The sequence below is a fragment of the Amblyraja radiata genome, chromosome 9 (assembly GCF_010909765.2).
Source record: "Amblyraja radiata isolate CabotCenter1 chromosome 9, sAmbRad1.1.pri, whole genome shotgun sequence".
NCBI lineage: Eukaryota > Metazoa > Chordata > Chondrichthyes > Rajiformes > Rajidae > Amblyraja > Amblyraja radiata.
In genome coordinates, this window is record NC_045964.1 from 22,008,279 (window position 1) to 22,022,026 (window position 13,748).

At 44.4% G+C, this 13,748-nt stretch overlaps 1 protein-coding gene across 5 annotated transcripts in view; it reads right to left on the reverse strand.

Moving 5' to 3' along the window:
- The window catches only part of actn1 (actinin alpha 1), a 192,287-nt gene that overhangs the window by 115,109 nt on the left and 63,430 nt on the right, over positions 1 to 13,748 (reverse strand). For all 5 annotated transcript variants that reach the window (XM_033026854.1, XM_033026852.1, XM_033026855.1 and 2 more), the window contains exons 2-3: positions 1,862 to 1,976; positions 722 to 841 (exon numbers count right to left, since the gene is read on the reverse strand). In XM_033026854.1, the coding sequence (XP_032882745.1) occupies positions 722 to 841; positions 1,862 to 1,976 (235 nt within the window). The remainder of the gene's footprint in view (positions 1 to 721; positions 842 to 1,861; positions 1,977 to 13,748) is intronic.

The window sequence follows — 13,748 nt, forward strand, 5'->3', positions numbered from 1 at the left end:
CTGTAAACAATGGAATTATTAAGTTCCTCTGTAACTAAGTAAGTTTTATGTTTATCATGCTGTGGATTCTCAGTGATCTAAATTACACTGCTAGTCAGGTTAGCTTTGGTTCTAACTATTGAGGGCACCATGAAATGCATTTAAAAAACATAGAAAATAGGTGCAGGAATAGGCCATTCAGCCCAGCACCGCCATTCAATATGATCATGGCTGATCATCCAAAATCAGTACCCCGTTCCTGCTTTCTCCCCATATCCCCCGATTCCATTGGCAATGCCAATTATACAATGACAACACCAAAGCCTCTGCTATTCTGTGCTGAATCCATCCCTAAGTTGAGACACAGCCTTGCTGGGATAATAGAGTGTACAAGGCATACAAACCCACTTTGCTTCGCAAAGGTTCACACTTCGCTTACCACCTGCTCCCCAAACATGCACGGTCCCCAGCTCCTGAATCGCGATCACAACATTGCATGTCCAAATCTAACCATTATTACAACATGTCACAACCCCTCGGCAATATCTCAACTCCATCTTCACCCCGGTGAAGATAATGGGGAACATATTTTCTTCAGATCTAGTGCAGACCACTCTGCAGCAGGAGGTGTGAAAGGTCACATCCAGAGAACCTATAATCGAGGGACGTCCACACCTGGAGATGATAATAGAAACGGTGCAGATGACAACAGACACCTGGCACAGCTGTCTCACATTCCTACCTTCAGCTCCAATTGAAACAAGTTTCACTCCTTTGCCTGCAATAAAATCCAGTGCTTTGTTGACGTTTGATATTTTATGGACACGCATCTTTCCTCTTTCTGGTTTGGCCAACCGTTCACCTGTTAATGATCAATAAATATCCATGTTATAATATTCCCCATGGGGTTCATTAAAAAATGATTTATTGCAGGGGGCTTACCTGGATCCACCGAGCCATGACCGATCACCCTATACATGAGCACTACACACTTTAACCACCCCATCCACATCCCCCGTTCCCCTTCTTCTCATCGTCCATGGGCAACCTGTTGAACACACATAGGTGTGCAACTCTGCCAGCAAACTCCCCCAGGTCATGGATGCCAGAGTATGTTCCATATGCTGCTACTTCAGGTTACAGTAGCATTCTCCACCCAACTCTCACCTTAATACCTTCCTCACCACCCAGTCCACAGCGCACGCCAATGAGTGGACAGTGTCACTTCAATGCATCCAACAGGTCAAATACCTGGCAATTCTCAAGCTTATAGACAGACCTTCCAATCAATTTGCTGCCACAAAATTAAAATGTCTATCTGGCCAAATTAGAAAGAATTAAACAAGATTGTGTGGGTGGCACAGTGGTAGAGTAGCTGCCTTACAACGCCAGAGACCTGGTTTTGATCCTGACTACGGGCGCTGTCTGTATGGAGTTTGTACATTCTCCCTGTGACCACGTGGGTTTTCTCTGCGTGCTCCAGTTCCTCCCACATTCCAATGATGTACAGGTTGGTAGATTAATCGGTTGCAGTAAAGATTGTAAATTGTCTCTAGTGTGTAGTGCTCATGTACATGGTGATCGGTCGGGGCTCGATGGATCCAGGTAAAGCCCCCTGCAGTAGTAGCCCCGGGCTTACGTGGACCGGGAGCCACTCCAGTACAGCAAGCATGTGGACCCGACTTTGGACTTTTGTAAATGGCCTCAAAATATGGCGACTCGTGCGTGAGCGAGCTATGCAAAAATAATTTCAATGTGCACGTCATACGTGACAATAAAGAACCAATGAACCATCGAGGAGTTGCTCCTTCAGGTAGTGATATTCATGTAGTATAGGCATGAACACTGATAAGCTTCAAGCCTGAAAAATAAACAGTCCTACCTGATATAACTTCCAGGAGAAGCATGAGCTTAAGGCCATCCCGAAAATCTTCCTCGATGCTCACAATCTGTGTGTCTGCCTTGCGGAGATGAGAGTTACACCAGGCTGTGAAGGTCTGTGGACACAATAGACCCATCATAATTAGCAAAAACATTGTGGGGTGTGTATGTACGGAGAACAAGTGTACAAGGCCAAGATAGACACAAAATGCTGGAGTAACTCAACGGGTCAGGCAGCATCTCTGGAGAAAAACAAAATAGGGGACGGTTTGGACCCATAGTCAGTCTGAGCCGCTGAGTTACTCCACTATTTTCTGTCTCTCTTCGGCATAAATCAGCACCTGCATTTCTTCCCACACAAGTGTGTAAGGCGGCTGAGCAAGCAGACCGAGGGAGACATTTATTTCACATTGAAGACATTTTAAAAAGACTGACAACTCTCTTCTCATCTGCAGTTCCTTCTTAAATACTCTATTCTCAAATCTCTGTTTAGCCCTTCCCCTTCCATCACCCAACAAATCTCCAAGATAGCAACCTTCAATTTTGACCAATGTTCATTGCTAAAGTCAATTGTTCTATCACAGTTAGTCCTGTATGCTCCATATCTTTTTCCGAACCACCCTCAGCCCAACCCCCACCCACACACACACCTACCCATTTACCCTTTGAGGTACTCCTTAAAACCTGCCATCAATCAAATTCATGGCAGAATTTGTCAGCCAAGCTCTTGGGAGGTACCTGGGGATATTTTGATGGGTATTGTTGAAGATTGCGAAAGAGAATGCGATCGGGTGAGAATTACACTCAGTGCTACATTAAATGGTCATCAATTTAAAGGGAAAAAAATACACAATTTAAAAATTACCATCTGGAAATTAATTATTGTTGTTTATGTTTAAGAACATCTTCTAAAGGTCATAGCAGTCAGTGCTGTGGGGAGGAAATTTTAAACTAGCACTAATAACTTGCCTTTGTATCCACATTCTATACAGGGTCACAGAAGTGAAATAACCTTTTGATTTTCTTTAGACTTTAGATTTACAGCGCGGAAACAGGCCCTTCGGCCCATTGAGTCCGCACCGACCAGTATATCATCACTCTCCTACACACTCGTCAATTTACAATGTTACCGATTTGTGGAGTGTGGGAGGAAACCGGAGCACCTGGAGGCACAAGGAGAACATACAAAGTACAGACAGCACCCATAGTCAGCATTGAACCCGGGTCTCTGTTGCTGTAAGGCAGCAATATTGGGTGGTTTCAGGTTTTGTCAAGGAAAATAAAATGCAACGTAAATATCGAGACTTGGGTCCGTTTTTTTAAATCAGCTGTGATTTTGCAAAGCACCATGGAATATTTTCCCATAATACTGTATACACATCAGATAATTGCAAAATGCATTTAATTGCCCAGAGCCGTTCAGCAGCCATGCAGTTCTGAATGAATTATTCAACATAGATTGGATTTGTGATATATATAGATATATATCTATATCTATATCTATATCTATCTATATCTATATCTATCTATATCTATCTATATCTATATCTATCTATATCTATCTATATCTATATCTATCTATATCTATATCTACTAGACAAAGTGGGACCCGTTGGGTCCCATGTTCACACGGGAGGGCTGGTCTCCCAGTGCAATATTCCACCTCTCCACCAATTCCAATATTGGTGGCCAGTGGGGGGCTTTCTGGAGCGCTAGTATGGGTGTTGTGGGCTGAAGGAACTGGTTTCCAGAGGGCTAGTATGGACATTATGGGCCAAATGGATTCTTGGGGTGGCAGCTCAGTCACTCAAGCCTGATGTGCTGGCAGCTCACTCACGGCTGGTGGGCTGGCAGTTGACTCACGGCTATTCCTTAAAATTCCATTTCAAGCAGGGTTCAAGGCCACCAAATGCAAGTGCAGTTTCCTACCACTTCAAGCAGGGTGCAAGGCCACCAAATTCAAGTGCAATTTCATACCACTTCAAGCAGGGTGCAACCACCATAAAACCACACAAAACACCACATAAACACCACACACAGTTCAGTAGACATTCAGTGTGTTCAGTTGATTCACAGCTCAGACAGAGTCGTGAATCAACAACCATTTGCTGTGCTTTATTTCAAACCAACCACATTTACACTGAATCAAGTGCTTGCAGGACTAGATTTCGATGCGGGTCAGCCAACGGGAAGGGAATGTTTATTTAAAGGGTCAGGACGATGCAAGAAGGAACGAGTAGGATGTCTCCAGCAGATATTAGAAAGGCAAATCTGTCTTAAGAGCACACCTCTTAGTCTTCCAAGAAAGCAATTTGCAAGTGGGGAGGAAGGACTGAGGATGAGTGGTGGAAACATCCATAGCATGATTTGGATTATGGTCCACTGCCTGTACATTTGGATTGGTTCACTCCCATTCTCTCAATGCAAGGATCAATGCATTGGTTTCTGTTGTCGGGTGAACACTGTCCAGTCCATCGCATGTACTGACCTCGCCACCAGGAACATCATCTTCCCTACAGCCATCTAGCTATTAATCACCAAAACATCCAAATAAGCTGTGAACTATATAGACTTGGGGGCATTAGATTGGTTTATTTTTGCGCTATTATTGTATGTATGTATATATATATATACACACACACACATATACATAAATGTGTGTATAATACATAAATGTGTGTTAATGACAAAAACACACAATAAACACAAATTTTACATCCACCACAGTGAGTTCACCAGGCACTTCCTCACTGTGATGGAAGGCAAAAATCTTAAAGTCTTTGTTTCTTCCCTCTTTGTTCTCCCTCTGCGCCGAGGCGATCCAGGCCTATATATACATATACACACATGCATATATACACACATGCATATATACACACATGCATATATACACACATGCATATATACACACATGCATATATACACACATGCATATATACACACATGCATATATACGCATATGCATACACGCATACACACGTGTGTACATGCATATACATGCGCATACACACGTACACGCGCATATACGCACATACACGCACATACACATATACATATACAGGCATATATACATATACAGGCACATATACATATACATGCACATGCACATATACATGCACATATACATATATACACACACACACACACACAACTTTTTTTCCAATTTTCTATTGTTTATAGAGTACTATGTTTACATATTCTGTTGTGCTGCTGCGGGTAAGAATTTCATTGTTCTGTTTGGGACATACTGTATGACAATGAAACACTGTTGACAGAGAGTGTACATTCCATAATTATTAGGCAGGATCCTGGGATTTCTAACCAACTTCCCTCTTCAAATGACAAAATAGTTGTGAGAACTGCATCATTAAAAAAGGTTCGCCCCTCCAATAGCGACCACCATGCAGTATGAACTGCATAAAGCCGCTCTACTTTATGTCACAGAGAATTGCTGGATTTTCCTTGTTAAAGATAAGAGGGGGAGGGGGGTAGCACAGTGGTGCAGCGGTAGAGCTGCTGCCTCATGGCGCCAGAGACCCGGGTTTCATCCTGTCCTCGGGTGCTGTCAGCACAGAGTTTGCACGTTCTGCCTGTGACTGCAAGCGTTTTCTCTGAGTGCTCTGTAATCTTCCCACACTCCAAAGACCTACATGTTAGTGGGTTAAATGGTCTCTATAAATTGTCCCTAGTGCGTAGGATAGAACCAGTACACAGGTGATCAATGGTCAGCGTGGACTCATTGAGCCAAAAGGCCTGTTTCCGTGCTGTTTCTCTGATCTAAACTAGGAAACCTACTTTGGATCTTATTGCATGATTCTGCCCCATGTTCTGTGAAAAGTAAACCCCCTCAGCTCGATTACATTTCCAAACAAGGCCACTTCAGTGGAAGTTGGCAAGCTGCTGGTGACCCTTTGCTCACAAGCAGCCAGCCTTTCATAGGGGATGAGCCTGGCCCATTGTTGATTTAAATATTCTATTTCACTGCTCCTGAACACTGCACCCTTCCACATTCTCTCTCCCTTCTGGCACATGAAAGCACAGGGATGAAGTTACTAGAGAAACCTATCAGCCACTTTACAACCACTTACAGAAAGGCTGGTCTCGGATTTTCCTCGTCCATAGTCTCTGATAAATAAATAAATATTCCCCTGATAATGCAAAGTCAAACCTCACAATAAAATTGCAGTGTCATTAAAAGTTAATTTTCTCGAAGGGCAGCCCACGGCTTTATCTTCCCAGACAAAGAGGCAGCATTATCTGCGTGTTGCAGCTGTGAAAAGTTCGGAGCGCACGCCACTTTCTCTTATCTGTTTCACACGGGGGTAGTGCTCAACTTCCTCTTCATATTTATACAGCAAATAATACAGAGCCAAAATAGAGGATGGCAGAGTCTTTATCCTAACTCCTTCCTCTCTCAACCCACGAGCCGTTTACGTTGCTGTCTTTATACTGTCATAGATACACAGTAAAATTGTAGGCCATTCGAGTTTGCTCCATCATTCAATATGATCGTGGCTGATCATCCATATACAGAACCCCATTCCAGCTTTCTTCCTTCCATCCCTGTATCCCTCTTGTTAGCACATCTTCCCCAGCCGACAATGGGCTATTATGGTCTCCACCCCTCCTGAGGTCATCTGTTGCTGGCCCTGATTTGTTCTGACTTAACTCGAGGGGGTGGTTAGTGTGTGTGTGTGTGACGCCGCAGGCCGCCGCCCCTCACAGCGGGGACGGGACCCAATGGGTCCCACGGTCTAGTATACATTTAAAAAACTCATTCTTCTGATCTACTGCAAGTGGGCATAACAGTCATGCAGTGTGGAAACAAGCCATTCTGCCCAACTTGCCCACACTAGCCAACATGTTCCATCCACACTAGTCCCATCCATGGGCGGGGGGGGGGGGGGGGGAGAACAGGACGTTTTGAGAGGTGGGGAACAATCCCCATGTTTTGTAATTTGGATTTTGAAATTTGGTGAAAGAAAAGCCTATTAAAAATCTCCGCTTTCCACGAGATAGTGGGGGGGGGGGGGGGGGGGGGGGGGGGGGGGACTGATGATCGAAGGAGGGCGGCGATTGGACGAGAGAGACGTCAGTCAGCAGGCAGTGGGGCGCGGTACACGATGAAAGCTCGATGATTGGAGGAGGGAGGTGTCGGTCAGAGGCGGAAGTACGGGGATGGGACTGAGGATAGAGTGCGATGATTGGAGGAGGGAGACATCCTGGAGTGGAGCTTGAATTGGCCCGTTCACGGGGCCTTTCATCGCCCAGCGTGCCTTAATATCGGCTGCGGGATCTTCCACCGCCCAGTGGTCAAATTGCTGCATCGAAGCGATCGAGGCTCCCGATGTTGAAGGCCCAGTCAGGCGCTGGAAGATCCCACGAACGGGCCGATTGAAGTCCCACGATTCGGGGTGGACAAAGCTGCTGTTGCTGGAGTTCGGTCACCAACCAGGTCAGCTCCCGATGTTACCGTCCACAGGGCCCACGGCCGAAGCCGTGCGTACGTGTGTGTAAATGCGCGCGCGGCACCAAAAAATTGTGTCCCCCCCCCCCCCTCCATGTTTTGATAGCGATTTCTGCCCCTGGTCCCACCTACTTGTGTTTGGCCCATATCCCTCTAAACTTACCTTTTCTATGTACCTTTTTAAATTTAAATGCTTCTTAAATATTGTGAAAGTAGCTGCCTCAAAACCACCTCCTCCAGCAGTTCGTTCCAAACACCCACCACACGTTATGTAAAAAAGGTACCTCTCAGGTTCGTATTAAATCTTTCCCCCCTCACCTCAAACCTATGTCCTCTGGTTCTCGAATCCCCTATTCTGGGCAAAAGACCTGATGTATTCCTCTCATGATTTTGTACACCTTTATAAAATCATTCCTCAGCCTCCAAGGAATAAAATCCTAGCCTGCTCAACCTCGTCCTAAATCTCAGGTCCTTGAGTCCTAGCAACATCCTTGTAAATCTTCTCTGTACCTATTCCAACTTGACAACATCTTTCCTGCAACATGGTGCCCAGAACCAAGCATAATACCCTAAATGCGGCCTCACCAATGTTTTATACTACTGCAACATGACCTCACAATTTCTATACTCAATACTCTGACTGATGAAGGCCAATGATCCAAAAGTCTTTTGACCACCCTGTCTACCTGTGACGCCACCTTCAAGGAACACTATGTATCCGAAACTAATGTACTCGACCCAAAACAAAACCCATTCCTTCTCTCCAGTGATGCTGCCTGTCCCGCTGAGTTACTCCAAAAATGTAAAGGAGATGTGTGTGGCAAGTTTGTGTTTAAACACAGAGCGGTAGGTGCCTGGAACTCACTGACGGGGGTGGTGGTGGAGGCGGATACAATATGAGTGTTTAAGGGGATTTTAGGGGAATATGGACAACATTCAGGCAAAATGGATAAGTTTCACGTGACATCATGTCCAGCACAGACTTTGTGGGCCGAAGGGCCTATTCCTGTGTTGTACTATTCTGTGTTCTATGTACCACAGCTTCTCACGGGGAGAACGTACAAACTCTGTACAGACAGCACCCGTAGTCAGGATCGAACCTGGTTGTCCGGCGCTGCAAGCCCTGTAAGGCAGCAACTCTGTCGCTGTGCCACAGTGCTGCTCTGAATAAACTGTTCACAATACATTGTACATATGTTATTGGAATACATTCTGAAATAACAATCTCCATCAATATTTGGAAATCACGCATTTTGCCCTTGAGAGATCAGAAAATCTTTCAATTTTTCTTTGAAGGAAAAGGCCAGAAAAAATAAATCTATGCAATCTGTGCTATGAAATGCCAGCATACGTAGGAAGCACAGGGCTGCAAGCAGACACGCAAAGCTTTTTCAGTTCTGATGATGTGGAATTGCCAAACAGTTTCCTGAACAATTCCGTGTATGTTTTATCAATGTAGCTCCTCTGATTCCTGGAAGCAGAATATCTAAACATAGTGGAAGAGGAGAAAACGGCCATCTCAAAATAAAAGTTGCTAAAGAATTATTTGCAATCTTGTCCATCCTTAATGCATTACTAACTTGCCCAGAAATGCTACTACAACAAATAATTGTTTGTCCGGGATTGCAGTGGCTTATGTAGATCTTTGAGGGAACTCCATTTCTTAACAAGATCGATGCTGGTTAACTCTTCAACAGCATCACCCTTTGGTCGAAGCAAAGACGTACAGGTTTGCAGGTTAATTGGCATTGTAAATGTAATAAATTGTCCCGAGTGGGTGTAGGATAGTGTTAATATGCGGAGATCGCTGATTGGTGCGGATGGTGGGCCAAAGGGCTTGTTTCCGCGCTGTATCGATAAATTTAAAATCTACACTAAACAAAGAACCGCAGATCCTGGTTTACCAACAATCCTCCCTTCCCTTGCCCCACCCTAGTCGTTCAACCAGTTTCACAGTTCACCACATTGTATCCCTCGCAATCACACCTTCCGTGGCCATCAATGGGTCTACCAGATCACCACCCCTGCGTTAGGTCATTTGTTGTCTTTTCTTGCTGCTTTTCAATTCTTCCCATCCCCGTCCCCACCGCCTTTCCATTTGAACACGGGTCTAGAGCCAAAACAGCACCTATCCCTTTTCTCCAGGGATGCTGCCTGCCCGCCGAGTTACTACAGCATTTTCAGTGTATCTTTAACATCGCCCTGTCAGCTACTTCAGGGACAGGTCTGAATGGTTGTCAAGCACCACCTTCACTCTCCTCATTCAGACCAGACTCTGCACTCATGCAAAGTTATTTTGAAGAAACCTGGCTTCACATCAATGATGCAGGTGCAAGATTGTGTGTGTGTGTGTGTGTGTGTGTGTGTGTGTGTCCACATGAATTTCCTCTGGGTCATGCGATAGCAGTAGAATTAGGCCATTCGGCCCAGCAGCTCCACTCCGCCATTCGTGGCTGATCTATCTCTCCCCACTAACCCCATTCTCCGGCTTTCTCCCCATAACCTTTGACACCGGTTCTAATCAAAAATCTATCTATCTCTGCCTTAAAAATATCCACTGACTTGGCCTCCACAGCCTTCTGCAGCAAAGAATTCCACAGATTCACCACCCTCTGACTAAATAAATTTCCCCCCATCTTCTTCCTAAAAGAACATCCTTTAATTCTGAGGCCATGCCCTCCGATCCTAGACTCTCCCACGGTGTGCCGGATTCCTGCCATGTCCCAAAGAGTTTCAGGTTATTTGTGAGTTAATTGCCCCTCGTGTGCAGGTTGAGTGGGAGAATCTGGAGGAAGCCAATGAGAACATGAGAAGCACGAGAAGAAATGGGATAGTCGGATCAGTGTAAATGGGTGGATGGTGATCAGACTCAGTGGGTCACGTCCATGGATCCCTTAGACTGGGGAAATCAACCTTTTCTTTTCTCATGTGAAATTCCTGCCTCATCTGTGGACTAGAGCGGACTAGTTTGATAAAGTAACATCAGTCTGGTCTCGACCTGAAACGTCACCCGTTCCTTCTCTCCAGAATGCTGCCGATCCCGCTGAGTTACTCCAGCTTTTTGTGTCTATCTTCGGTTTAAACCAGCATCTGCAGTTACTTCCTACACATTAGGTTATTGGTAGCAGGTTGGAATCTGCGAAATGTTGTTAAACCCCAAAAATTCTTTTTATATAAACTATCCAGCTGGCTTCAGTTATCCCAATCTGCTCCACTTACAGTCATAGTCATTTGTTTACACAATTTCCTCTGTGCGTTTTAGATTCAATATTTTATACAATTTTAGCAGCCCATTCTGCTTAATTAAAATTATCACACTGTAACTTTTTAATTCCCCCACCTCTAAAAATCTAGTTTGAAGAAAGGTCTCGACCCAGAACGTCACCCATTCCTTCTGTCCAGAGATGCTGCCTGTCCTGCCAGATTACTCCAGCATTTTGTGTCTGCCTTCCAACAATCAGACCTTGTTTACAAACTGCAACTCAAGTTACTGGGTAACAGAGGACATTTTTTTAAAGGACAAAATATAAGTATATTGTTGTCCAGTTAAATAGCAAAGCTTTTGGTCACCTTGGGTTAGAAGCCGAATCCATTTAGAATTTTAAAAAAGTGCAAAAGTAACAAACAAAAGTCACGCTTATAAAATATCCAGAATTCAGCTTTCAATTCCTCTTATGGCAACCCAGTGACATAGCTGCTGCCTTATAGCACAAGCGACCTGGGTTCGATCCTGGCTACGGGTGCTGTCTGTACAGCGTTTACACGTTCTCCCTGTGACTGCGTTGCTTCTCTCCGGTTTCCTCTCACATTCCAAAGGCGTACAGGTTTGTGGGTTTGGATTCTGTAAATTGTCCCCACCATGTAGGATAGAACTAGTGTACGGGTGATCGTTTGTCGGCATGGAGTCGGTAGGCCAATGGGACCGTTTCCACGATATATATCTCTAAAGTTTAAATTCTAACATCTTTGAATTCTACTAGGAAAGAAAGCAGAGGTAATCATCAAACAAAAACTAGGTGTCAGGGATGGAGAGCAGGGTATCAAATGGGCCAAAATTCACTGTAATCGAGTGGCAAATCAAATGACTCAGCAGTGCAAAAAAATGCAAATAAAAATGCAGAAGCTGCTGCGATGATGCAACCTCCCCTGCTGCAGTTTTAAACACAGAGGAGTGGAACATCACAGTCAAGAATGAAGGGCATGCAGTTCCTACATTGGAACTGTGGAACCAATTTTAATTTAGTTTATATTAGACTTACAGCGCAGAAACACTGGAGGAAATAAACTGGAGCTGAGAAATGGCCAGATACAATTCAGGGCCGGCAACAGAAGACCTCAGGAAGGGTGGATAATGGTTGGGGAATGTGAGAATTGGTAGGACAATTATTGTAGGGGAGAGAATGCGGGAGTTACTTAAAATTAGAAAAATCAAAGTTCATACCGTTGGGTTGTAAGCTGCCCAAGTGAAATACGAGGTGCTGTTCCTCCAATTTGCGTGTGGCCTCTCTCTGACAGTGGAGGCCCAGGACAGAACGGTCAGTCAGTCTACAGGGTGATTGCTGGTCTGCGCAGACTCAGTGGGCTAAAGGGCCTGTTTTTGCATTGTACCTCTAAATTGTAAGCACCCGCTGGACATATTTTAATCACCCAGGAGAGACAGAAGCAAAAAGCATAGCAGCTGAACAAGTGAACAAGTTTGAGGGCATGAATTTGCTGCTGGTGAAACCTGGGACCCAAGTAGGACAAAGAAGCTGACTATAACTTCTTGGCACCCAGTCTGAAAAAGGGTCTCGACTCGAAACGTCACTTATCCCTCTTCTCCAGAGATGCTGCCCGACCCGCTGAGTTTACTCCAGCATTTTGTGTCTAACTACTTGGGAGCTTGCTTCGTGCAACCCAATGTTGAGCAGACACAGGTCAATGAACCAGAGGATTGGAGAATACCATCCTCCTGCTGCAATTCTTAGGGGGTAGAGAGATTCTCAGATGGAAAAGAAAAAGTAAATATATAATAGTTATCCATATGCATTCAGGAACAGAATACACATGGATATGTAAATGAATGCACTCGACATCTGTATTGTTACTTAACCGAGTAACTGGGTGCCGCAAATACTATTTATTACAGCACACATTTCAAGCTTCCACGCGATTCTTGCTCAAAGTCACGTTGCTTAGTTTAAAAAGTCAAATTGCTCAAAGTAAGCAAGTGCAAACAATTATACCTGTATTACACCTAATCTTGCCTTCTTTGAAAAGTCCCTCTAAAGTTAAATAAAGCAAGCAATGTTTCAAATCCAAAAATATATAGATATGGTTGCTTTAGTTTAGTCTAGTTTAAAGATACAGCATGGAAAAAGGCCCTTTCGCCCACCAAATACATACACAACCACCATTGATCACCAGTACATCAGTTCTATATCATCCCACTTTTGTAACCTACACACAAGGGGCAATTTACAGAAGCCAATTCACCTACAAACCTGCACGTCTTTGAAGTGTGGGAGGAAACCCGAGCACCTGGAGAAAACTCATGCGGAGAACGTGCAAATTCCATACAGTCGGCACCGATAGTCAGGATCAATCCCAATTCTCTGGTGCTGTGAGGTAGCAACTCTACCATTGCGCCACTGTGCAAGACAAACATATATCTTATATCACTTCCATGGTTCACTTCCTCCCATGGCACCATTCTCTCAACAGGAAGGCTGGAAGGCTTAGCAGCAGTCATATTTAACCTATTTTATGATGTAATTTGTCTTCCACTCTCTCAATGCACAGCACACAGAAACCATTTTAATTTGCAAAATCAACATGATGAAAACTCTTATTTTGGAAGCAAGCTACCTAATTCACTTTTTGTCTGAGTGTCTTTGATCTGAAATGGAAAAATAGTTTGAATCGCATATTTGACATTCCAACACAATTGGAAGCAGCATACATCTGGTGCCAGACTGTTTAGGAATGGAAAGTATTCCCTTGTACAGTAAAACCCCACTCGTGCCTTTCCATATCCACATATAATAACATATAACCATATAACCATATAACAATTACAGCACGGAAACAGGCCATCTCGGCCCTACAAGTCCGTGCCGAACAACTTTTTTCCCTTAGTCCCACCTGCCTGCACATACTATAACCCTCCATTCCCTTCTCATCCATATGCCTATCCAATTTATTTTTAAATGATACCAACGAACCTGCCTCCACCACTTCCACTGGAAGCTCATTCCACACCGCCACCACTCTCTGAGTAAAGAAGTTCCCCCTCATGTTACCCCTAAACTTCTGTCCCTTAATTCTGAAGTCATGTCCTCTTGTTTGAATCTTCCCTATTCTCAAAGGGAAAAGCTGATCCACATCAACTCTGTCTATCCCTCTCATCATTTTAAAGACCTCTATCAAGTCCCCCCTTAAC